The sequence below is a fragment of the Amblyraja radiata genome, chromosome 32 (assembly GCF_010909765.2).
Source record: "Amblyraja radiata isolate CabotCenter1 chromosome 32, sAmbRad1.1.pri, whole genome shotgun sequence".
NCBI classification, from domain to species: Eukaryota; Metazoa; Chordata; class Chondrichthyes; order Rajiformes; family Rajidae; genus Amblyraja; species Amblyraja radiata.
Genome location: NC_045987.1, coordinates 12,934,913 through 12,960,307, shown reverse-complemented (window position 1 = coordinate 12,960,307; position 25,395 = coordinate 12,934,913). Strand labels below are relative to the sequence as shown.

General features: G+C 46.3%; 1 protein-coding gene across 4 annotated transcripts in view; it reads left to right on the top strand.

Moving 5' to 3' along the window:
- hmcn2 (hemicentin 2) overlaps positions 1-25,395 on the top strand; it is a 247,232-nt gene that overhangs the window by 204,190 nt on the left and 17,647 nt on the right. For 2 of the 4 annotated variants that reach the window (XM_033049217.1, XM_033049216.1), the window contains 16 exons: positions 1,246-1,374; positions 3,635-3,904; positions 4,895-5,085; positions 5,912-6,125; positions 8,064-8,198; positions 10,927-11,117; positions 12,220-12,301; positions 12,447-12,716; positions 13,549-13,719; positions 15,769-15,939; positions 17,285-17,455; positions 19,752-19,922; positions 20,442-20,591; positions 21,573-21,710; positions 22,358-22,479; positions 23,835-24,072. In XM_033049217.1, coding sequence (XP_032905108.1) covers positions 1,246-1,374; positions 3,635-3,904; positions 4,895-5,085; positions 5,912-6,125; positions 8,064-8,198; positions 10,927-11,117; positions 12,220-12,301; positions 12,447-12,716; positions 13,549-13,719; positions 15,769-15,939; positions 17,285-17,455; positions 19,752-19,922; positions 20,442-20,591; positions 21,573-21,710; positions 22,358-22,479; positions 23,835-24,072 — 2,814 coding nt within the window. The remainder of the gene's footprint in view (positions 1-1,245; positions 1,375-3,634; positions 3,905-4,894; positions 5,086-5,911; positions 6,126-8,063; positions 8,199-10,926; positions 11,118-12,219; positions 12,302-12,446; positions 12,717-13,548; positions 13,720-15,768; positions 15,940-17,284; positions 17,456-19,751; positions 19,923-20,441; positions 20,592-21,572; positions 21,711-22,357; positions 22,480-23,834; positions 24,073-25,395) is intronic. The other 2 variants (XM_033049218.1, XM_033049219.1) reach the window with 2 other exon arrangements.

The window sequence follows — 25,395 nt, the reverse complement described above, 5'->3', positions numbered from 1 at the left end:
TTTTTTGCGTACCTTCGATTTTCCAGCATCTGTAGTTCCTTCTTAAACAGGGTATAGTCTTTGGTGGGGAGATTAGAGAGAAGATGGGGGAGCATTCTTTAACCCAGAGTACTAGGGGTCTGGAAAGGAGAGGCAGAAAGCTTCATCACTTTTAGAGAGTACTTTGAGTAGAATATTTCTGTCTCAGAATGCCACTCGTTTCCATGCTCACGTGTAAAATCCAAATGCAAGGTGCGATTGGCTCATTTTGGCTCATTTTTTGACGGTTCTTAGCAAAGGGACTATCTATTTAATTCACTGTCTCATGTAACGTGGGGAGAATGGGCAATGCCAACTCTCAATTCTTTTGACACAGCAATACATTTGTTCCCTTCAGTTTAGACCAGATCTGACCAGTGATCCTCTATGCATGCGCCACTGCACCCTGTTGAATTGCAACAGAGACCCTGTCATTAGACATCCATGTCAACATCAAAAAACACAAAAAACTGCTGGAGGAACTCAGCAGGTCAGGCAGCATCAATGGAGGGCACAAACAGATGTAATTTCATGTTGGGATCCTTCTTAAGCATCCTTCATCTGAGGTAGGGTTCCCAACCTGAAACATCAACTATTCATTCCCTTCCCAGATGCTGCCTGACCCGCTGTGTCCCTCCAGGACTTTGCATTTTGCTCAAGAATGCAGCATCTGCAGTCTTTTGTGTCTCCATTCATGTCAGCACTCCCATCAGCCAATAATATTGTGTTAGCCCGGGTAGAGGTAGCGAGCATTAAACTCCAGGGACAGCTTCTTCCTCGCTGTTATCAGACTACTGAACCATCCTATCACCAACTAGAGAGTGATCCTGAACAGTGGCGGATGGCCAGGGTGTCAGCTTGCCCGATGGCAAGTGGGCCCCTGATGAAGTGGGCCCCCTATATCAAGTGGGCCCCTGATGAAGTGGGCCCCCTTTGTCTCCTGGCAACCAATATTTTTAGACCCAGTCCGCCACTGATCCTGAACTACTATCTACCTCATTGGAGACTCTCAGCTATCTTCAATCGGACTTTACTGGACTTTATCATGCACTAAATCTTATTCCCTTTATCCTGTATCTGTACACTGTAGACGGCTCGATTTTCTGCTGACTGGATAGCACGCAACAAAAAGCTTTTCACTGTACCTCGGTACTAATTATTCCCAGGCCGAGCTACACAGTCCTGTGTCTCACACCATGCGTTGATTAAATGACTTATCTGTTTCAGGTTATTTTATGTTGGCTAACGGAGCGTTGGAGATCGTGAGAGCTACAGAAGAGGATTCTGGGCATTACATGTGCATTGCCCAAAATGCAGCAGGCACAGCTCTGGGCAAAACCAAACTGGTGGTGCAAGGTACGGGCAAGAGAGAGGACCATAAAGGGCACTATACGCTTGGGTTTAAGAACTGGAGATGGCGGGACTGTCATATGAGGAATGATTGAAAAGACTAGACTTGTATTCACTGGAGTTTAGAAGGATGAGGGGGGGATCTTATAGAAACATCTAAAATTATAAAAGGACTGGACAAGCTAGATGCAGGAAAAATGTTCCCAATGTTGGGCGAGTCCAGAACCAGGGGGTCACAGTCTTAGAATAAAGGGGAGGTCATTTAAGAATGAGGTGAGAAAAAACTTTTTCACCCAGAGAGTTGTGAATTTATGGAATTCCCTGCCACAGAGGGCAGTGGAGGCCAAGTCACTGGATGGATTTAAGAGAGAGTTAGAAAGAGCTCTAGGGGCTAGTGGAGTCAAGGGATATGGGGAGAAGGTAGGCACGGGTTATTGATTGGGGACGATCAGCCATGATCACAATGAATGGCGGTGCTGGCTCGAAGGGCCGAATGGCCTCCTCCTGCACCTATTTTCTATGTTTCTATGACACAAGGAACTGCAGCTGCTGCAATCTTGATCAAAACACAAAGTGTTGGAGGAACTCAACAGGTCCGGTCACATCTGTGGGGGGAATGGACAGGCAAAGTTCTTGGATGGGACTCTTCTTCAGATCAAATCCATGTCTGGACCTCTCCCTCCTACAAAGTTCCTCCAGCAATTTCTTTTTTGGGTTTAAGAACTTATTGTCAGCATTGAAGCACTCCAATACTTGTGGACTGTATTCTGGTGGGTGCCCCATATTTTGAGACAAATATGAAGCCACATGTTAGCCCATTGACTTGGATGTAGACAATATTCTGTACGATAAATATATTTTTAAAATTTCATAGTATTCATTTTCCAAGTACTTCAGCATGGGACTAAACCTGGACACAAACTGAAGATCAAATAATCAGGTATCAGATGCCGTCTGATCATTTTGTGTGTAGGTTGGTTTCCTCATCTGAGGAGGGATATAGAAGGAGTGCAGTAAAGTAAATAGTCAGTGGACTATTTGCTGGGATGGCAGGATTGATGCATTGGATTGAGATGCCTATTTGCTTGAGCCCAGAAGAAAGAGAGGGGACCTCATGAAAACTTACAAACTCCGATCAGATCTGGGCAAACTAGATGCAGGAAGATTGTTCATGATGATGGGAAGGTCCAGACTGGGATCACCACCTAAGGATTCTTGATACATAGAGCTGTACAGCAGGGAAACAGGCCCTTCATCCCATTCTATCCATGTTGACGTTGGAATACTGGGCTAGACCCATTTTCTTTCACTATCCCATATCCCTCTGAACCCTTCCTAACCACATATCTATCGAAATCTCTTTTAAACATATTAATTGTATCTGGCAGCTTATTCTAGATACAGTTTATTTTCTCAGAGAAAAAATTGCCTGAGGTCCTTCTTAAATTTCTCACCTCTGACCCTAAGACTACATTCTCTAGTTTGAAAATCCTCTGTTCTGGGAACAAGACTGAATGTTCACTTTCTCCATGCCCCTCATGACCGTGTACACCTCATTAAGGTCACCCCTTAGCCTCCTACGCTCCAACGGGTATATTTCTAATTCCAGCTCCTATTCCTAATTTCTCCTCCTCATCATCATCCCAAACCCTAAGCCAGGATGGCCAAGTATCTCACATAGCCTGGCATCTGTGGACAGCCCTGTACAGATTACCGGGGATCAGACACATTGACCTCACATTCCAGTGGCAGATACATGCTGACCTCTCTTCCCAGAGAGCATGGAGTTGTACATTTGACATGGTTTGGTTGATTTGGTGCATAAATAAGTTGCAAATGAGGGGGGACCTCATTGAAACTTACCGAATAGTGAAAGGCCTGGATAGAGTGGATGTGGAGAGGATGTTACCACTAGTGGGAGAGTCGAGGACCAGAGACCACAGCCACAGAATAAAATAATGCACCTTTAGGAAGGAAATGAGGAGATATTTCTTTAGTCAGAGGTTGGTGAATCTGTGGAATTCAATGCCACAGAAGGCTGTGGAGGCCAAGTTGATGGATATTTTTAAGGCAGACATTGATAGATTCTTGATTAGTTCAGGTGTCTGAGGCATTGGGGAGAAGGCAGGAGAAAGGGGTTGAGAGGGAAAGATAGATCAGCCATGATTGAATGGCAGGTAGACGATGGGCTGAATGGTCTATTTCTGCTCCTAGCACTTATCAACAAATTGTGTCATAATTGATTTAAATTCTCTCTTTCATTCAGTGCCGCCAGAGATCAAAGCTGACAGCAGGGAATATAAGGCCACCATTCACAATTCCATCACGTTGCCTTGTGAGGTAGCAGGCCGGCCTAATCCGAAGGTAACCTGGGTGAAAGATGGCCGCCCGCTTAGCGACCAGAGATACATGCAGATGTTTGCCAACGGAACGCTGCACATCCCACAGGTCCAGCTTGCTGATGCGGGATGGTACACCTGCATTGCCCGCAACAAAGTCGGGGTGGTCAGTGTGGACAGGACTCTGGTGGTGCAGGGTGAGGGCTCATTGTCTTCCATGCCTTGGTAGCATTTGGGTCAGGGGTGTTAATTGCCAATTTTCCATTGCCAGCTTTGCTTGGCGTGCATGCATCCTTAATGTGAATGTCAATGACACCACCTCATGTAATGCTTGTTATTACTGGGACCCCCCTCCTCGAATCCAACCATTCCACCAACTCCTGCTACACAGCTGGTATCCTACATTGCATGAGGAAGCTCTCTCTCTGCTAGGTTAGATGTCATAGAGGTGCCCCTACAGTTTTTGGAGATAGTCATGAAGCAAGGAACCACAGGGCAGGTGGCTCAATAACCATTATGAATCATACTACAGGGAAACAGGCCCTTCAGTCCAGATTCAGATTCAGATTCAATCTTTATTGTCATTGTGCAGTGTACAGTACAGAGACAATGAAATGCAGTTAGCATCTCCCCAGAAGAGCGAACATAGAATAATGATAAATAAATATATATACGTACATACAGTAGTAGTTGTTCTTGGGGAAGGAATGTCCAGGGGGGGGGGGGGGGGGGGGTGACTGGCAATCACCAAGGTGCAGAGTTAAGTAGTGTAACAGTAACAGCCATAGGGAAGAAGCTGTTCCTGAACCTGCTGGTCCAGCAACGGAGAGACCTGTAGCGCCTCCCGGATGGGAGGAGGGTAAACAGTCTGTGGCTGGGGTGAGAGCAGTCCTTGACGATGCTGCGCGCCCTACGCAGACATCGCTTGCTTTGGACAGATTCAATGGAGGGGAGTGAGGAACCGGTGATGCGTTCGGCAGTTTGCCTATGCCCACCAAGATGCCCCATCTACACCAATCCCACCTGCTCGCGTTTGGGCCATATCTCTCGAAACCATTCCTATCCATAAATCTGAAATGGAATCTGTTGGAAGTTCCGAGAAGATGGGTGGGATGTGTGGGAGGGAAGGTGTGCACCCAATCCTGGCTCCATCAGGCCACATTTCCTTGTGCTCTCTTTTGACCCAGTTCCACCGTTGATCTTGCTTGGCCAGTCAGAGTTTTCGGTGCTGGAGGATTCGCAGGTCCTCCTGCCCTGTGCTGTCCAGGGATCGCCCGCGCCTGCGGTGTATTGGGAGAAGGATGGTGTTACCGTGCCTGATGCCCCGGGGAGGTTCACAGCACTGCAGTCTGGCGAACTGATAGTGGAAAATACAACGGTAGGTAGCATCACAACACCAAGTTGTACCTGTGTCAGTAACATGACCACAAGCGCACACTTGTCCTCCTGCCAGGCTAGTCTCAATTCAAATGTCCAGAAGTCTCCTGAAGGTTGGCACTGTAGCACTGTTTTATGGGCAACCCTCCAACACATGGTGGGCTTCTGAAATCTAATAAATATATTCATCATGAGGTATTGGTTTAGATTTATTATTGGCACGTGTACTGAGCGGAACATGAAAAACTACATGTTATTCAATCACATCGAGAGTGTTTAATTGTCATATGTTCCAGCAGCAGAACAATACATTTCTTGCTGCATCTTAACTAGTACGTGAGTGTAATCATGCACAGATAAACATATAATAACAAATAATACAATAACTTAATAAACCCAATACTAAGCAGGCATAATAGTGCAATACCAAAGTATGTTGTGCAATCAAAACACAGACCATAGAAGATCATCGTTACTGAGGGTAGTGTTTGGCGAGTTCAAGAGCCTGATAGTTGCTGGAACAAAGCTGTTCCTGAACCTGGTGGTCACAGTTACCAAGCTGCTGTAGCTTTTGTAGCAGTGAGATGAGAGCGTGGCCAGGGTGGTGTGGGATCTTGATGGTATTGGCTGCCTTTTTGAGCAGCCAGTACCTTCACTTTGATGGGGACGTCGGCACCCTTGATGGACCCAGGCAGTGTCCATGTGACCATCACTTTCTGTAGCCTCCTTCTCCCTGGGCGTTCGAGTTTGAGTTTTCTTCAGGAAGTCCTGTAACCACACAGAGGGAGATGAAATCTCTGACGTACATTGTTTCCCCCCTTCTGCAGCCAGAGGATGCCGGCGTCTACACGTGTACAGCAGTCAACCCTGTAGGCAAGGACAGCCATCGCATTCACCTGTCGGTGAGCGTTCAGCCTGCATTCACGGAGCTCCCTGCTGACGTGTCCCTCCACAAGGGTGAAAGGCTGCTGCTGACGTGTGCAGCAAAGGGGCTGCCCACCCCCTCCATCAGCTGGACCTTCAATAACAAGCCCATCGCAGGTACGCAGGGGAGGAAGCTGGTGCATTCTAACACCATTCCCTGTTGAACAAGAGTGTCATCTTCATGCAAATGCAATGGTTCATAATATATTTATCACCCTCTGTTTTGTTGCTTGGCCTCCTCCTCTTATGGAATCCTACAGAGCGGAAACAGGTCCTTGGGACAAACTCATCCATGCAATTAACGTGCCCCGTCTAAACTAGCGAGCTTTTGCAAGCTATTGGTCCCTATCCCTCTCAACCTCTCCAATCCATGTACCTGTCCAAAAGTATTTTAAATGTTGTTATTGTACCTGCCTCAAGTACTTTTTCTGACATACTTGTACACTCTGGAATTTAGGATGAGAGGGGATCTTATTGAAACATATAAGATTATTAAGGGTTTGGACACGCTAGAGGCAGGAAACATGTTCCCAATGTTGGGGGAGTCCAGAACTAGGGGCCACAGTTTAAGAATAAGGGGTAAGCCATTTTAGTACGGAGACGAGGAAACACTTTTTTACACAGAGATTTGTGAGTCTGTGGAATTCTCTGCCTCAGAGGGCGGTGGAGGCCGGTTCTCTGGATACTTTCAAGAGAGAGCTAGATAGGGCTTTTAAAAATAGCGGAGTCAGGGGATATGGGGAGAAAGCAGGAACAGGGTACTAATTGGGGATGATCAGCTATGATCACATTGAATGGTGGTACTGGCTCGAAGGGCCGAATGGCCTACTCCTGCACCTATTGTCTATTGTCATGTGGACAAGGTCTAGTGGGATTAGGGCCAAATACAGGCAAATGGAACTGGCTTAGTCAGGGCATCGTGGTCGACGTGGACCAGTTGGGCCAAAGAGTCTATGTCCGCGCTGAAAGACTCAATGACATCTTTGATCATCCCTACTCCCATAGACATCAGATGCTCTCCAGGAAAAGACCAGGATATCTGGAACTGACCTTCCCATTAGTCAGGGAATAACAGGTGCAGAATATTCAGATTTAATCTATTTGTGTAGTTTGCATTATCAGTTGAAGTAGACAGCATCTTATTTCCCACATGTTCATTTATTCTCTAGCTGTTAGCCAGAGCACTATCTTTTCCTGAACAAAGAGATTTAATTACATATTCACAATTTACACAGTAATACATTAATCAAAACTGCTAGTTTAGTTTAGTTTGTTGTGTTGTGTATCGAGAGACAATGAAAAGCTTTTGTTGTGTGCTAACCAGTCAGCGGGAAGACTATTCATGACTATTCATGGGTGGTGCAGCAGTAGAGTTGCTGCCTTGCAGCGCCAGAGACCCGGGTCCATGTGGGTTTTCTCCGGGAGCTCCGTTCTTCTCCCACACACCAAAGATGTTCAGGTTTGTAGGTTAATTGACATGGTATAAGTGTAAATTGTCCCTAATGCCTGTAAGATAGTGTTAGTGTGCGATGATCGCTGGTCGGCATGAGCCGAAGGACCTGTTTCCACACTATATCTCTAAACTAAACTAAACAAAAAAACTAAAATTACAATCAAACCACCCACTGACACATGACAAAGGGAATAACATTTAGTGCAAGATAAAATCCAGTTCATTTGTCCTGTTTGTGCAGTTTGCCAACAACAACCATCAAATTATAACATTGTCAGCCATATTCACATCACACTCGAGCCCCCATTATTCTCGGAAGGCCTCCAACCATCCCGTGAACGCCACGTACTCCCGCTCCAGACACACACGAGCACCAACGTAAGTGGACGAAGGGCAGGCAATTGACTCGGGTAGAACCCGCCACCTTGGGCATGAATGGCCGTCTTGGCCAGGGTCAGGAGCAAACTGACTGGCAAATTCCTCCCCCCTCCCCTATCATAACCAACCCCCTTCCCTCCATGTCGGGTGAACAAAGATCAGGAGCGCGGGACTGAAATGCATACCAGAGTACCACTCCTGCCTGACTCTATCTTGTCTTGCAGTGAGATCTTCCCAGACTGAAGGCCTGAGTGAACTACTGATCAAAAGGGTTTCCAAAGAAGATTCGGGAACGTACGTGTGCACGGCAGAAAACATTGTGGGGGTGATCAGAGCGATTGGATTTGTCTATGTGAAAGGTAAGACTATAATTTGCTCATGTCTGTCATGTGGCTTTTCCATTTGTTTCCCTTGGTTGCGAGGAACTATGACAACTTCCCGTTAATTTAACAGTGGCATGGTTTGGGGACAATATTTATGTTCCAAATGTGGGGTAAAGATAGATGCTGTTGATCAATGAACCGGCAATGAGATGCTCAAAGGTGGAGTCTGGGAGCAGCTCGTCTGTAACTGATCAGTGCAACACGGCGCAGCAGTAGAGTTGCTGCCTTACAACGTCAGAGACGCGGGTTCAATCCTGACTACGAGTGCTGTCTGTCTGGAGTTTGTACGTTCTCCCCGTGACCGCATGGGTTTTCCTTGGGTGATCCGGTTTCCTCCCACATTCCAAAGACGTACAGGTTTGTAGGTTAATTGGCTTTGGTAACATTTGTAAATCAGTGCAAAACCAAACCCTCACTCTGACATAACTTTGTACTGCATCAGGGCAAAGGTAATCAGTGTTCTCCCATACCAAATGTGATGTTGAAGCTGCAAAAGACTGATAGAACTGCGTAGCACAGAAACAGGCCCTTCCGCCCACCTTATCCATGCCGACCATAATGGGCTGGTCCCATTTTCCTGTATTTGACCCATATCCCTCTAAACCCTACCTATCCATATATGTGTCCAAAAGGCCTTTGAAAGTCGTGATTGTATCCGCTTCTGTTGCTTCCTCTGTCAGTTCATTCCAGATACAGACTACTCTCTGAGTGTAAAAGTTGCCCTGGAGGTCCATCTTAAATCTCTCTTAATCCCTCTTTTGACATTTAAAAAAAAAAAATTTAAACTGCAGCATTGTGTACTGCAGTGGTACTGTGGAGATAAATCTATTCAGATGGGAAAATTAAATCCTGGTAAAATTAAATAATCTGAAATAAAAAGATGACAATGTTAAATCCCAAACTATTGTAGTAGCACATCCAGTTCACTAATGTCACCCAAGGGTGGATACCGGCTGTTGTTATGCAATCCAGCCTACATGTCTTCCGAGCCATAGGAAGGTGACTCATGTCCACTGACAACTGGAATGGCCCAGCTAGATACCCAGTTTGGGGGCAATTGGGAATGGCCATTCTTAACTATCGGTGCAGTGAAATTGAATTAAGAAGATAGATAGATAGATAGATAGATAGATAGATAGATAGATAGATAGATAGATAGATAGATAGATAGATAGATAGATAGATAGATAGATAGATAGATAGATAGATAGATAGATAGATAGATAGATAGATAGATAGATAGATAGATAGATAGATAGATAGATAGATAGATAGATAGATAGATAGATAGATAGATAGATAGATAGATAGATAGATAGATAGATAGATAGATAGATAGATAGATAGATAGATAGATAGATAGATAGATAGATAGATAGATAGATAGATAGATAGATAGATAGATAGATAGATAGATAGATAGATAGATAGATAGATAGATAGATAGATAGATAGATAGATAGATAGATAGATAGATAGATAGATAGATAGATAGATAGATAGATAGATAGATAGATAGATAGATAGATAGATAGATAGATAGATAGATAGATAGATAGATAGATAGATAGATAGATAGATAGATAGATAGATAGATAGATAGATAGATAGATAGATAGATAGATAGATAGATAGATAGATAGATAGATAGATAGATAGATAGATAGATAGATAGATAGATAGATAGATAGATAGATAGATAGATAGATAGATAGATAGATAGATAGATAGATAGATAGATAGATAGATAGATAGATAGATAGATAGATAGATAGATAGATAGATAGATAGATAGATAGATAGATAGATAGATAGATAGATAGATAGATAGATAGATAGATAGATAGATAGATAGATAGATAGATAGATAGATAGATAGATAGATAGATAGATAGATAGATAGATAGATAGATAGATAGATAGATAGATAGATAGATAGATAGATAGATAGATAGATAGATAGATAGATAGATAGATAGATAGATAGATAGATAGATAGATAGATAGATAGATAGATAGATAGATAGATAGATAGATAGATAGATAGATAGATAGATAGATAGATAGATAGATAGATAGATAGATAGATACTTTATTAATCCCTTTTCAGGGAAATTCATGTTCTTTTGCAGCACACCAATAAAAGTAAGACACCATATTAAAGAAGAGTTTAACATAGAACATAAAAACATTCCCCCACAATGGTTCCCACTGTAAGGGAAGGCAACAAAGTCCAGTCCTTTTCCTCTTGTTCACCCCGTAGTCGGGGCCTATTGAGGCCTCCACAGTCCAAGGTACAGTGAATGGTTTGTTTTGCATAGAACCTGGTAAAATCATACAGTAGACCTCACCTGGGCAGTAGACAAGTGTCACCACGTTTTGGTGCTGACAACGTTACAAATGTTCACCGAACTGTCCCATCTACTGCCTGCCGCACGTGGTTCTCGAGGGCCCTCCTCACCCTCCGACAGCCCTCCTCACTCTCTGCCAGTCCCCTCGCTCTCCGACGGCCCACCTTGCTCTCCAGGATAAACTTCAAATACGTTACAAAAGCTAAGCTCCAAACAGGGAATGCTAGAGACACACAGCAGGTCAGGCAGCAAAGTTATTGTTTTCAGGTCAATGAACTTCCACCGGAGAGGGGCCAAGAGAGACTTTGAAAGCCCAACGGTAAGAGGTGGTATTTTTGTGCTCCGTTTTCCAGAGGCGCCCGTTCTCTGGGGAGAGGTCAGTGCGTACCAGATGGAGCCTCTGGGAGGGAACGTCATCCTGAGCTGCGATGCACGTGGGGATCCAGTGCCGTCGATAAACTGGAATAAAGATGGCAGCCCGCTGACCATCAGTAATCGCGTTCGACAGATGAACAACGGGTCCCTGGCGATTTACAGGACAGTGGTGAGTCAGGTTCCCGAGCCAACGGTTTGTGAAGCAAGCTTGAAAATCTTTCTACTCCTCGTTGTCCTGTCTTATTCTTTTCTCTCTTCTTTCTTCCTCTAATTTCTCCTGAAGCACTCCGTTTCTCCGCGCTGGCCTGCTCTTGTTGCTCTGCCATCCTGTGCTCTCCATTCACCTCCTTCCTGACTGAGGCTGCAGACTTTGCGTGTGCTCCTACCTTTCCAGCCCTGCCACTGAACCACGAGGTAAGGCTGAACTCGGACATTTCAACCACGTCACCCGACAAAGGGACTGCACCCCTGAAGTAAACGCTCTCTTACAAATGTCCACCTGTCGCAATGGCCATGCGTTTGATTTGGCTGAAGAGCGAACAGGTTGAACCGTGCAGGGCGGTGACCCTTCGTCAGATTGATGTCAGCGATCCATGTTCGACGGTTTTACTATACATTTCCCAAACAGACTTGCTCACACCATGATCACACATCCCCAATGTAAGGTGAGGGGTCTCGGGGTCAGCTGTTTGCTAATGGTGGAATTTTATTCCCATGATGTGCTGTTTTGGTGAGTGTGCTGTGAGGCAGCTCAGGCTACAGTGAGGACTGCACACATTGGGATGGCCACCTCTAGAGTACACCTCACACCTGCTCCAGTATGTCCAGAGGGGCAGGCTCATGTCCAGAGGGGCAGGCAAAGTGCTCCCCACCACACTCACACCCTTCTCACCGGTCAAGCCATTTCTACGGTTGGATATCTATATTTTCTCTCAATGATCTGCCTCGTGAGCAAGTGAACGCTCTTTTTCCCAGGGGAGAGGATTTCTAAAACTAGAGGTCATAGGCTTGAGGTCAGATGGGAGAGATTCCAGAGGCAACTTTTCCACTCGGAGGGTTAGTCCGTATCTGGAATGAGCTGCCAGAGGAAGCTATAGGAGCAGGTACAATTACGACATTTGGACAGATATATGGATAGGAAGCGTTGAGAAGGCTCTGGGCCAAATGCAGGTAATGGGGCGAGTCCAATATGCCAACTTGGCCAACATAGACAAGAAGGGCCGAAGAGCCTAATTCAGTGCTATGACCCTATGACTTTGTCTTTCGGACAGAATGAAGACGCAGGAGCTTACAACTGTGTGGCGAAGAACGAAGCTGGGGTTGTTGAACGGAAAGTTACGCTGATGTTACAGAGTAAGTCACACTGGCAATGGGCTCCATTAGATCGGGGGGGGGGGGGGATGATGCTCGGGTATCAGAGGGGAATATGGCTCTGCCCATTCCCCACATGTCATCTGAGCCTGGGCAGCTTGACTCCATTTGTCTTCTCTTTCTGCAGGTGCGCCTGTCTTCACCTTGAAACCCTCGGATGCTGTGGCAGAGGTCGGGGACAGAGTCCAGTTGCACTGTCAGGCGGGGGGGGAGCCACCGCCTGTGGTGGAGTGGACCCACAATGCACAGCCGGTCAGAGAGAACGGGCGGCTGGTGGTGCTGCCCAATTCCACGCTGCAGATCCTGTCCATTAGCGTGCAGGACGCAGGAGAATATGAGTGTGCGGCGCGGAATCTCCTGGGCAATGCCTTTGTGAGGATAGCTGTCACTGTGCAAGGTAGGGAGGAGGCAGAGACACGAGTGTTTAATTGTTGAATGTACTGGCAATGGAGCAATGAAATTCCTACTTGCCCTGAAGGACAAAAATTGTTGGAGTAACAGCAAGTCAGCTAACAACTCTGGAGAACATGGATAGATGGGCCGAATGGCCTGATATCATGCTGTACAGCACTTTGACTCTAATGGCAAGGTGTGTTAGGAGTATTGAGTTATTTCTAACATCAGGATTGTTTGATATATTAGGGATGGCACGGTGGCGCATCGGTAGAGTTGCTGCCTTACAGCACCAGAGACCCGGATTAGATCCTGTCTGTGTGGAGTTTGCACGTTCTCCCTGTGACCATGGTGGTTTTCTCCAAGTGCTCCGGTTTCCTCCCACACTCCAAATACCTACAGGTTTGTAGGTTAATTGGCTTCGGTAAAAATTGTAAATTGTCCCTAGTGTATGTAGGATAGTGCTAGTGTACAGGGATTGCTGGTTGGCACAGAATGGGTGGGCCGAAGGGCCTGTTTCCACGCTGCATCTATAAGCCTGTCTATAACCCTGTCAGAAGAGTTTGCTGGTGAAGTGTGCATTCTTCTCCCATTGGTGATCATCTTTGATGACCCTCGGACTATCCTTGATTGGACTTTGCTGGCTCTACCTTGCGCGAAATGTTATTCCCTTATCATGTATCTATTCACTGTAAATGGATCGATTGTAATCATGCGTTGTCTTTCTGCTGACTGGTTAGCTCGCAACAAAAAGCTTTTCACTGTACCTCGGTACACATGGCAATAAACTAAACTGACCTCCGATGGTTCTAATCAGTGACTTTCTCTCGTTCCAGTGCATGGAGGGTTCTCTGCATGGGTGGAGTGGGGACCTTGCAGCGCAACCTGCGGCGGAGGTGTGGTAGAGCGAATCCGTCTGTGTAACAATCCCTCGCCTGCCCACGGAGGGAGAGCCTGCCATGGTGCGGATGTCGAGTCCAGGCACTGCGACACAACTCCTTGCCAAGGTAAGGATCTGAAGCCAACACTGGTTCTGATGGCCCTTTGGTTAGAGAATTATTCACGTGACCGGAATAATCTCATGGCAAGGGCACGCCATCAGCTGGTGACCATCTCCCTGCACAAGTTGGTGATGGAGGTTGAGCTCAAAAGCTCCCTGCACAGTGCCATCTACTGCCCAGTACTCCAACTACATCACTGTGGGCATCTGGTTTGTTGTCAGGTGCAAAGATCTTATAGGATCTTTGGTCAGGTGTACCGAGATACAGTAAAAAGCATTTCTTAGTGCGCTATCCAATTAAAATAATAATCTAAATGACTACAATCAAGCCATACGCAAGTACAACGCTTGTTCCCTATCCCTCTAAACCAGTGGTTCCCAACGTGGGGTGTACGCCCCACAGGGGGGGCAAATTGATTATTAAGGGGGGCAATTGAGCGCGACTGAGGAGGTCTGGGTCCAAATTTTCGATTTTTATTTTTTGGGATTTTCCATCAGGTAAACATATGTAGTTTATGTTTCAGATGTTATTTTGAGTAAATAATTTTTTTGGGGTAAAAAAGGGGGGGGGGGGGGGCATCAGGATTTTAGAGGTGATTAGGTGGGGCATGGCCAAAAAAAGGTTGGGAACCACTGCTCTAAACCTTTCCTATGAATGTCCAAATGTCCTTTGAATTATGTTATTATACCTGCCTCTCTGTATGAAAACTTTGCCCATCTGGTTCCGATTACCTCTTCCCCCTTTCACCTTAAACATATGTCCTCCAGTTCTTGATTCCCCAATATGTGAGAAAAAGACCCAGCATTCATCCTCTCTATTCCCCTCATGATTTTATACTCCTCCATAACATCACCCCTCAGTCTCTTGTGCTCCAAGGAATAAGATCCTAGCCTGCCTGTAGCTCAGGGCATCAAGCCCCAGCAACATCCTTGTAAATCTTCTCAACAATCTTTCCTGCTTAATGGCATCCTTCCTGTAGTTCTCTCGTGTAATTTCCAAAGGAGAGATTCTGCCAGAGAGGTAAATAGAATATCTATATATATATATCAAACTTACTCCAACATTTTGAGGCTATCTAGAATCTACATTTCCTTGTGTCTCCATATTACTGCTCCCCAGTGAAATAATCTAGAATCTATAATAAATAAATCTAAATCTAAATAAACCAGAATCTGCCTACTTTGGAGAATGTCTCCTCTCACCCACAGGGGCTCACTGAGACCCTCTGTCACTGCTCCCCCTCTGTGGTTCCCGCAGCTCTCCTGCTCTCCGACCATGTTCCGCATCTGCAGTTTCCCATGTCTCCAGTTAACTCTGTGACATTTGTACTTGATGTTATTCCAAGTGCAGATTATATTAAGGCCTATAAGATGATATATAGTTCCCTCTTGGCACATTCCTGCCTTTGGACGGGGTCATTCCTGATGTGATGAGTGTTTTGACACAGCCCTGTTGCCGCTCGGAGTCTCAGCCTGAGCTCAGCTGTAGCAGACTCTGGCTGCCAGCCCAGTCCATCACACAAACCAACCTCCCTTCCATTGACTCCATCGCTGCCTCGGCAAGGCCAGCAGCATAATCAAGGGCGAGTCGCACCCCCTGGCCACTCCCTCTTCTCCCCTCTCCCATCAGGCAAAATGTATAGAAGTGTGAAAATGCACACCTCCAGATTCAGGGACAGTTTCTTCCCAGCTGTTATCAGGCAACTGAACCATCCTACCACTAACTAGAGAGCAGTGCTGAACTACTATCTACCTCATTGGTGACCCTCGGACTATCTTTCGTGGGACTTTGCTGGCTTTACCTTGCACTAAATGTTATTCCCTTATCATTCCCTTAAGCTGAGGGGCAGCATGGGGGCTAGACTGGGAGGGATGGTGGGAGAGGGAGATGGAATGTGGGGAAAGAGGGAGTACACTGTAGATGACTCGATTGTAATGATTTATTGTCTTTCCACTGACTGGTTAGCACACAACAAAAGCTTTTCATCTTGGTACATGTGAGACAATAACCTGAACTGACATGGAGCGACCGTTAACCCATGTTTCTTCTCGGCAGTGGATGGTCAGTGGATGGGTTGGGGTAGCTGGTCCCGCTGCACTACTTCCTGTGGCGGAGGGTTTCACCAGCGCTCCCGGTCGTGCTTCGACCCCCCGCCACAGTACGGCGGCCGCCTGTGCCAGGGCAGCGACGTGGACATCCAGTCCTGCAACCTGGAGCCGTGCCCAGGTAAGAGTGTGTCCACGGGCTGATGGTGGCAGTGGGCCACGATAGAGTCTGGCTTTCGACACTGGCTGAGACATTGCTCCTGTTCTTAGTGCTTTTAATGTCTTTTAATTTTTACTGTTTTTAGTCCTTCGTTTTACGGTTTTTAATGGTTTGTAATAACTTTTTGTCCATGAGTTCTCATGTACAGCACTTTGTGGCAACTGCGGTTGTTTAAAGCGCTTTATAAATAAAGTTTATTATTATTATTATTATTATTATAGTCACACAGCGTGGAAACAAGCCCAACTTGCCCACACTGACCCACATGTCCCATCCGCATAGTCTACACGGAGAGTGGTGGGTTCCAGGAACACACTGCTGGGGGTGGTGGTTGAAGCAGATATACGTTAGTGGTATTGAAAAGACAGGTACCTGGATAAGCAGGGAATGGAGGGGTGTGGGTTATGTGCAGATAGATAAGTGATGGTTTTGACATCATTTTAGGCACAGTCATTGCTGTACTGTTCTATGTTCTACCCTCTTACACATTACAGAAGATCAATTGTTACTGTAAACCCAGGACTTTAGTTGGCCACTTTTGGAGCATTCTGTGCATTTGTCCCCCTATTTCAGGATGGATGTAGATGCATTGGGCAGGGTGCAGAAGAGGTTTACCAGAATAATGCCTGGTTTAGATGGTATTAGCTGCATGGAGAGGTGGTCCAACTTGGGTTATTTTCTCTGAAGCGTCGGAGGTTGAGATGGAGACCTGATAGAAGAATATTAAATTATGGGACGCATAGTTAGGGTAGATGCCCAGAACCTTTCTACCCGGAATGGAAATATCAAAGACTAGAATGTAGATGAGGGGGGCAGAATTTAAAGGAGGTGCGCAGGACATGTTTTTTTACACAGTGGTGGGTGCCTGGAACACACTGCCATGGGTGGTGGTGGGGGCAGATATACGACAGTGGTGTGAAAGAGGCTTTAGATAGGCACTTGGATATGCAGAGATTGGAGGGATATGGATCACATGCAGGCAGGTGAGATTAATTTAACTTGGGGATCATGTGTGGCATGGACATTGTGGGCCGAAGGGCCTGTTGCTGTGCTGTTCTATGTTCATTATCCTTACTCGGTGGAGTGTCCGAGCTTGGGATTCCATGATGGATCCTCTTGACGTCCAGTCTCTTCTGTGATGCAGGCCATGCTGCAGCCATCTTGTGCACAGCAGGGTGCCACAAGCGGTCATCAATGGGGATTATAAACTCACACAGGGGCTGTTCAGTATTGAGCAGGGTAGGTGATGGAGGTGGAGCGTTACTCCTGTCCTGATGACTCGGGTCTGTCTCCCTTGTGTTGGCAGTGGATGGGAAGTGGGCTTCCTGGAGCGTCTGGACTCCATGCAGCCGGACCTGCGGGGGCGGGCAGAGCAAGCGCCACCGAGCGTGTAGCAACCCCCCTCCCGCCAGCGGCGGCAAGACCTGCTCTGGAGCCCACGTACAGATGCAGAGATGTGGCACTGGGACGTGCCCGGGTAAGCACAGCGCCTGCACGGGGGCTGAACTGGGAGGGAATGATGGGAGAGGGGGTGGGATTGTGGGGGGAGGGGGTGGGAATGTGGAGAGGGATGGTGGGGAGAGGGCGACGAAATAGTGGGGAAAGAGACAGGGATGGTGGGGAGAGGGGGTGGGGATGTGGGGGGAGCGGTGGGATTGTGGGGAGAGGGGGTGGGAATGTGGGGAGAGGGGGGGATGTGGGGGATGGGGATGGGAATGTGGGGAGAGGGGGTGGGATTGTGGGGGGAGGGTGGGAATGTTGGGGCAGGGGTAGGAATGTGGGGAGGGGATGGGAATGTGGTGAGGGGGAGGGATTGTGGGGGGAGGGTGGGAATGTTGGGGCAGGGGTGGGAATGTGGGGAGAGGGGGAGGGAATAGCGGGGTAAGGGGGAGGGATGGTGAGAGTGGGAATGATGGGGCGGGATGATGGGGAGAGGGGGAGGGAATATTGGGGAGAAGGGGGGGGTGGTGGAAAGAGGGGGAGGAATGGAGGGGAGGGGAGGGGAAGGGAAGGAAAGGAGTGGAGAGGTCGAGGAATGGTGAGGTAAACACAGTTTGTGAAAATTTTGAATTTCAGCAAAGAATGACCAATAAATTAATAAGGAAAGGGAAAGAGTTGGGTGGTGAGAAATAAAAGTAGCTACAGTAAAAAAAAGTTTAAAAACTTGTCCCACACATCTTTAAATGTTATCCCTTTCACCTTAACAATGACATCAAGCTAAACAACAGACTTCTTAATAACATGAGAGAAAATATTGTAAAATATCCCTAATACTACCCGCAGTAAAATACAACACAGCATTTTGTTCATCTGGACATTAATCCTCTCTCACAGTTCCTTATGGGCGTGAAAGCAGATTAATAACTTCGAACCTGATGCAAGTTTGTCTGATGTTCATGTTCCCACTCAGCTCCTGGTCAATTGCACCACTTGTTGGTCAAAGATGGGAACTGCAGCTCAGAACCCACTTCAAACAGTGTTAACTATTGTGTGGGAAGGAACTGCAGATGCTGGTTGGTTTACGCTGAAGATAGACACAAAAAGCTGGTCTGAAGAAGAGTCTTGACCCAAAACGTCACCATTCCTTCTCTCCAGAGATGCAGCCTTTCCTGCTGATTCTTCACTGTTAACTATTGACTACATTTATAAAACTAGTCGGTAATGATATCGTACATCAGATCTTCCCTGGTTATGCCGTGTTGACTACATGCTAAGGCAATTAAGTCAATTTTCTGCAAGATTTAAACAATCATCTCTTCCCCATAATCGTGTAACAATAGCATTGTACATAAAAACTTTCATATTGTACTACATGTACATTAGTTTTCATAAAGCAATTATAAAGATACTTTGTGAAACTTGTTTTCAAACACACGCTGCCCATTGAAAGTCTCTGCTCTCCGTCAGTTTTTCCTTGATGCACTCATATGATATATCTGGATCTCGACCGGAAACGTCACCCATTCCTTCTATCCAGAGATGCTGCCTGAGTTACTCCAGCATTTTGTGTCTATCTTTCAGATACAGTAGATGCATTTGGATAGACTGATTGGAGATAGTGTTGCATGTAGGAGATCATTTCTTACGAATCTGGTTGAGTATTTTGAAGAAGTAACCAAAAAGGTTGATGAGGGCAAAGCCATAGACATTGTCTATATGGACTTCAGCAAGGCATTGGATAAGGTTCTGCATGGTAGACTCTGCCCTGGAAGATTAGATCACATGGGATCCAAAGAAAGCTAGGCGACTGGATAGAGAATTGGCTTTGTGAAAGAAAGCAGAGGGTGCTGGTGGAAGGTTGTTTTTTCCAACTGCCTTTGAAGTGTTGGTCTCCAGGGATCAATGCTGACCCCATTGGTGTTTGTGGTTTATATCAACGATTTGGATGAGAATGTACAAAGCATTATTAATAAGCTTGCAGATGGAACTAAAAGTGGGTGGTATCACAGAAGATGATTATCAGCAATGATAGCAGGATCTTGATACGTTCATAAGTCATCAATGCAGAATCAGGCCATTTGGCCCATCGAGTCTACTCCTGCATTCAATCATGGCTGATCTATCTTTCCCTCTCAACCCCAATATCCTGCCTTTTTCCCCATAACCGACACCTTTACAAATCAAGAATCTGTCAGTCTCTGCCTTAAAAATACTTGTTCAGCTGGGCAAGTGGGCTGAGGAATGGCTGTTTCCGTGCTGAATGACTCTCTCTCTCTCTCTCTCTCCTTGGCCACGCCATGAATCGCTGATTGCATTGGCCTTGTCTGTGGCAGTGAATGGCGGGTGGAGCTCCTGGCAGCCGTGGAGTGAGTGTTCGGCATCCTGTGGCGAGGGCAAGCGGCTGAGAGAACGGAGGTGCAACAGCCCTGCCCCCAACGGCAACGGCAAATCCTGCCCTGGCGATAACTCGGACACCGGCAGCTGCGGCCTGGACCCGTGCGCAGGTGTGTGTGAGAGAGAGCGGTGGGGGGGGGGCCTGGTATCACAGATAGTGAACATGGTTATCAACAGCTTCAACTCTTGTGTGACAAGGGTGTACAACGCTTCCTCTGTCTGTGGGGCAGTGAGGCAGGACTGGTTTCAAAGCAAGCGGTGTTTTGGTTGAAAGATGCAACATAGAAACAACTCTTTAACCCACCATGTGCACGCCGACCATCGATCGCCCATTCACACTGGTTCTATATTATCTCACTTTTACATTCACTCATATAAGATTGTTAAGGTCTTGGACACGCTAGAGGCGGGAAACATGTTCCCGATGTTGGGGGAGTCCAGAACCAGGGGCCACAGTTTAAGAATAAGGAGTAAGCCATTTAGAACGGAGCCGAGGAAACACTTTTTCTCACAGAGAGTGGTGAGTCTGTGGAATTCTCTGCCTCAGAGGCAGGTTCTCTGGATGCTTTCAAGAGAGAGCTAGATAGGGCTCTTAAAAATAGACTAACCAGACCTGTCCATTGTTGCAGGTGTACCTGGGAGAGCCAGAGGAAGCCTGATCGGAATTATCAACGACAAGGAATTTGGAGTCGCATTCCTGGACGCTAACGTGACGGAGAACTCGGCCACCGGCATCACAAGTGTTCAGGCCATCATCCAGAACCTGCCCGTCACAATCGGTTGGTATGGTGTGGTTGGTGGGGGATGGATGTCACTGGCATTGTGCCTCCCTGTCAGCCACTTCCTACATCATTTACTCTTATCTCAATCAGTTGCCTGATCCTCATCAAGCTGACCACCGCCACATCCCACTCTGGTTTTGACCCGCGAGAGACATCTCTTACCAATTGTTCCTCCAACTTTTTCTGAAGTTTCTTGATTTGGTGTCAAATCCACCCCGGATGCGAGACTGACACAGGACCTGCAATGTCCAACATCGGGCTTGGATTGCATGAGGAAATTATGCTTCTTACCCAAACCCAATGTTACGCCGGGATCATAGTCATGGTTCCTGTGACAAGGAAACCTGGTCAATGTGTACTAATAATAACATAGAACAGTGCTGCAAAGCAACAGGCCCTTCGGCCCACAATGTACGTACTGAACATAAAGCCAAGATAAACTAATCTCCTCTGCCTCCATGTCCAATCATTCCCTGCATATCCACATGCCTATCCAAAAGCCCCTTAAATGCCACTATCATATTTGCCTCCACCGCCACCCCCGGCAACACGTTCCAGGCACCAACCATTTCTCCTGCACGTCTCCTTAAAACTTTTCTCCTCTCACCTTAAAGATATGTCCTCTAATATTTGCTATTCCCACCCCAAGGAATCGGTTCTGCCTCTCTACCCTATCTTTGTGTCTCATAATTGTATAGACATCTCTCAGGTCTCCCCTCAATCTCCGGTGTTGAAGAGAAAATAATTCAAGTGTGTCTGACCTCTCCTTGTGGCTGATACCCCTTAATCTAGGCAGCATTCTGGTAAACCTCTTCTGCACCCTGTTCAGTAACTTATCTAACACGTCAATTGTGGTTTCCCCCCCACTGATGCCATTTTGTTATTCATTGTTCATCTTTTGAAACTATTGCTTTACTAGACAGCATGTGTTTGGTGTTACTCCTCTGACTGTGCCTCCTTGTTATCCCCTTGTTCTAGGCCCTCTGATACGGGTGTTGGCCTCCACCTTCACCCCGATTTACTGGTCAGTCGCCAACCCAGCACCAGGAACCGCAAACGGGTTCTCACTGACAAAGGGGGTTTTCAGGCAGGAATCACAAGTGGAGTTTGCTACAGGTGAGTGCCTGCGACCCATAGTTGGCACCTGTTACGGAGCCATACAGCATAGAAATGCTAACTTGCCAATGCAGACCACTAAACCTTTCCCTTCCACGTACCTGTCCAAATATTTTTTAAATGCTGTTGTAGTACCAGCCTCGACTACCTTTCCGTTTCTTATACCCACCACTCCCTGTGTGAAAAATGTACCAATTGGGTTCCTATTAAATCTTTCCCCTCTCATCTTAAACCTATGTCCTCTATTATTCTTATCCCCTACTCTGGGTGAAAGTGTGCTTTCCCCTGTCTGTTCCCCTCAGGATTTTATACCCCTCTATAAGATCACCCTTCAGCCTCCTGCGCTCCACGGAATAAAGTCCTAGCCTACCCAACCCCTCCTTGTAGTTCAGGCCCTTGAATCCCGGCAACATCCTTGGAAATGTTCCCTGCTTAGTGACAGTTCTTGAGAGAAACTCTGCCTCATTTGGATGTGAAGAGTGAGGGGCCTGTCCCACTCGGGCATCATTTGCGCGTCACGCAGATGGCCCTTGCAGCTAACAACAGGCCACATTTTATAACAAAGGCTGGGTATTAAAGTGAGATAGGGTCCCTTACACTGAGTGCTCATGAAGATGTTGGAACTGAAACATTTTTCCGATGCTCAGGTGAAGTCCTCCGAATGACGCACGTCTCCCGTGGCGTGGATGCAGAGGGAGTGCTCCTGTTCGACATTGTGATCAATGGGAATGTCCCCAGAATACTAGCAAGTGCAGACATCACTGTGAAGGCGAGTATATCTCTTTAACCCTCCTGCTGATGTTACTTGCACCCTTTCACAGTTAATAACACAATGTTCTCTATTTGTCATTGATCACATTGTGTTTCAGAACAAATTTCAGGCATTTTCTCCGTCCTGCATGGAAAATGTTAACTTTAAATGTAATTGTACTGAGACCTGCTTCAAAGCATCTGGTCATAGACATGGAGTCATAGCACAGCATGGAAACAGGCCCTTTGGTCCTCCTTGTCCATAGCTGTAGCCCTTTTCCTTGAGTATTTCTCAATCCCAAATCCAACGTTCTCCAACTATCAGCTGTTCTCAACACTGTGGTCAAATGACTGCACTAGCAACCAGAGTTTCCAACAACTGATTCAGAGATTTCACATCCCACTAATGCACTGGGAGTTTTAAGTTCCAGTAATTAAATTAACCTGGAATTAAAATGCGAGAAGCTGGAACAATAAGCATGCAGCCACTGCATTGTCAGGTCACTAATATTGGCCGTAGCTACCAGGCCTGTATTGATCACACTCTCCTGTGTGGTTGAATCTTAATTACATCCACAGGGAGGTAGTGCTGGGTGATAAATGCTGATATTGCCAATAGTGATCAAATCCTGGGAATGAAGAAAGTTTCTTCAGTATTATTCTGAATGTGGTTGGCTTCATCGAGTCATGGAGCACAGAAACAAGCCCTTCGGCCCAACCCATCCATGCCAACCAAGATGCCCCATCTAAGCTAGTCCCATCAGTCAGTAACTAACCGTCCATAGAAACATAGAAAATAGGTGCAGGAGTATGCTATTCGGCCCTTCGAGCCTGCACCGCCATTCAATATTATCATGGCTGATCATCCAACTCAGTATCCTGTACCTGCCTTCTCTCCAGACCTCCTGATCCATTTAGCCACAAGGGCCACATCTAACTCCCTCTTAAATATAGCCAATGAACTGGCCTCAACTACCTTCTGTGGCAGAGAATTCCAGAGATTCACCACTCTCTGTGTGAAAAATGTTGGTTGGAGTACACATAGGTGAGGGGGTGATTTTATTTGCAGCATCTTGGTTGGCATTGGATAAGTTGAGCCAAAGGACCTGTTTCCGTGCTGTTTGACTACGGCATTATTAATGGACATGAATATGGAGTTAAGTTTACAATCACATCATTAAATGTCTGACAAGGCTGAAGAGATACCTGCTCTCTAATTTAAATGTTTGCTTGGCCCAATCTATAGAAGGTGTTCATTCTTGGTGGAACTGACCGCAACAGAAAACCTGAACTCCACGAATACCTGTTGAATGTGCTTCATGTGCTTCTGAATATCAGGCTGGATTAATTCTGGTCTTCCTTGTTTTAACATAGGACTTCAGTGAAAGGTACATTCAGATCGGCCCTGGGCAACTCTACGGCTGGTCGAACCAAATGCTCCTCCAAGACGGCTCGCCCATTTCCTTTCAATGCAACCACACCATTGTGTATGAATCTACACTGGGCCGCCAGACCTCTGTCCTACAGATCCTGAAGGCTGAGTATATCTCTGTCTACTATTCCGAAGCAACAGAGGAGCTGAGCTTCCACATCACAACCTCCTTCAGGAAAGGTGAATAGAAACTGTCATCTAATTGTCTCTCTAAATATCTGGCATTTTCTCTTTGTGTTAGTTTTCCCCTGAAGTCCACTAAAATAGAAAGTCTCAGTATTAGTTGGGGGCTTCCTAGGCTCCTGCTTCCCACTAGGGCCACGCGTTTTGTGCAGGTCTGAGGTCTACAACCATAATTCTGCTGTGGTGTGTGGAATATAGCGGGCAAGAGTCAAGAGTGTTTAATTGTCATATGTATCAACAATTGAATAATAAGAAGGTACACAAAAATGCTGGAGAAACTCAGCGGGTGCAGCAGCATCTATGGAGCAAAGGAAATAGGCAATGTTTCGGGCCGAAACCCTTCTTCAGACTGATTGAATAGTAAGATTCTTTCTTGCTGCAGCTTAACAGGCCTGTAAACACAAAACACACAGTATATAAGTAAACAATAAACAAAATTAAACTTAATTCTAGGTAACATTAATAGTGCAAAATCAAAGTCCAGAATGCAACCAAAGAAACAGTCGATAAAAGATCATAATTGCTGAGATGTGTTAGGCAGTGTTCAAGAGAAAAATAGTTGTGGGAAGAATCTGTTCTTGAACATTGAAGTCACGGTTTTCTGGCTCCTCCTGTATACTTTCTCCCCGATGGCGGAAGTGAGATGGGAACGTTGCCAGAGTGGTGTGGGTCTTTGATGATATTAGCTGCCTTATTGAGGCAGTGCCCCCTGTGGATCCCTTCAATGGTCAATCACATCATTGGTGTCTCTGGCAGCTCTGCTGAGGGGTGTGTCCAACGATATGGGAAGTGGTCCAAGCTTTTCACTATTGACCTTTATTGACGATGGGCAGCACCATGCAGCGGGAAAAGGCTGGGGATGGAACCTGATTCTTCTAGATGTTGAATGTTAGGCCTATCTCTCATATGGTCTGGTAAATGAATCTACAACGTCAAGAAAACTTAGCCTCAGAGTTGTCTGCATACTCTATTAGAAAGGAAGAGAGATAACATTTCTATACCCTGTCTCTCATGCTCTCAGGGCATCCCAAATTGCCTTTCAGCCCTTGAATTAACATAGGAGGAAATAGCAGCCAGACTGCAAGCACCAAGGTCACAAACAGCAGTAGGGCAGATCCCCAGCTCCATTGATTCCAGCTGAGGGAACGGCCAGTATTGGCCAGGACTCTGGGGCACACCTCACTGCAACTCATAATCCTACCATTTCCCTCTGCTTTGAGTGTCTCCTGCTGGCAAATCTCAAGGCAAGATTGCCGTGGGCTGTCAATTGATGGATTCTTAACATCAGGTCTTCTTTTTGGTGGAACCCAAGATAGACTC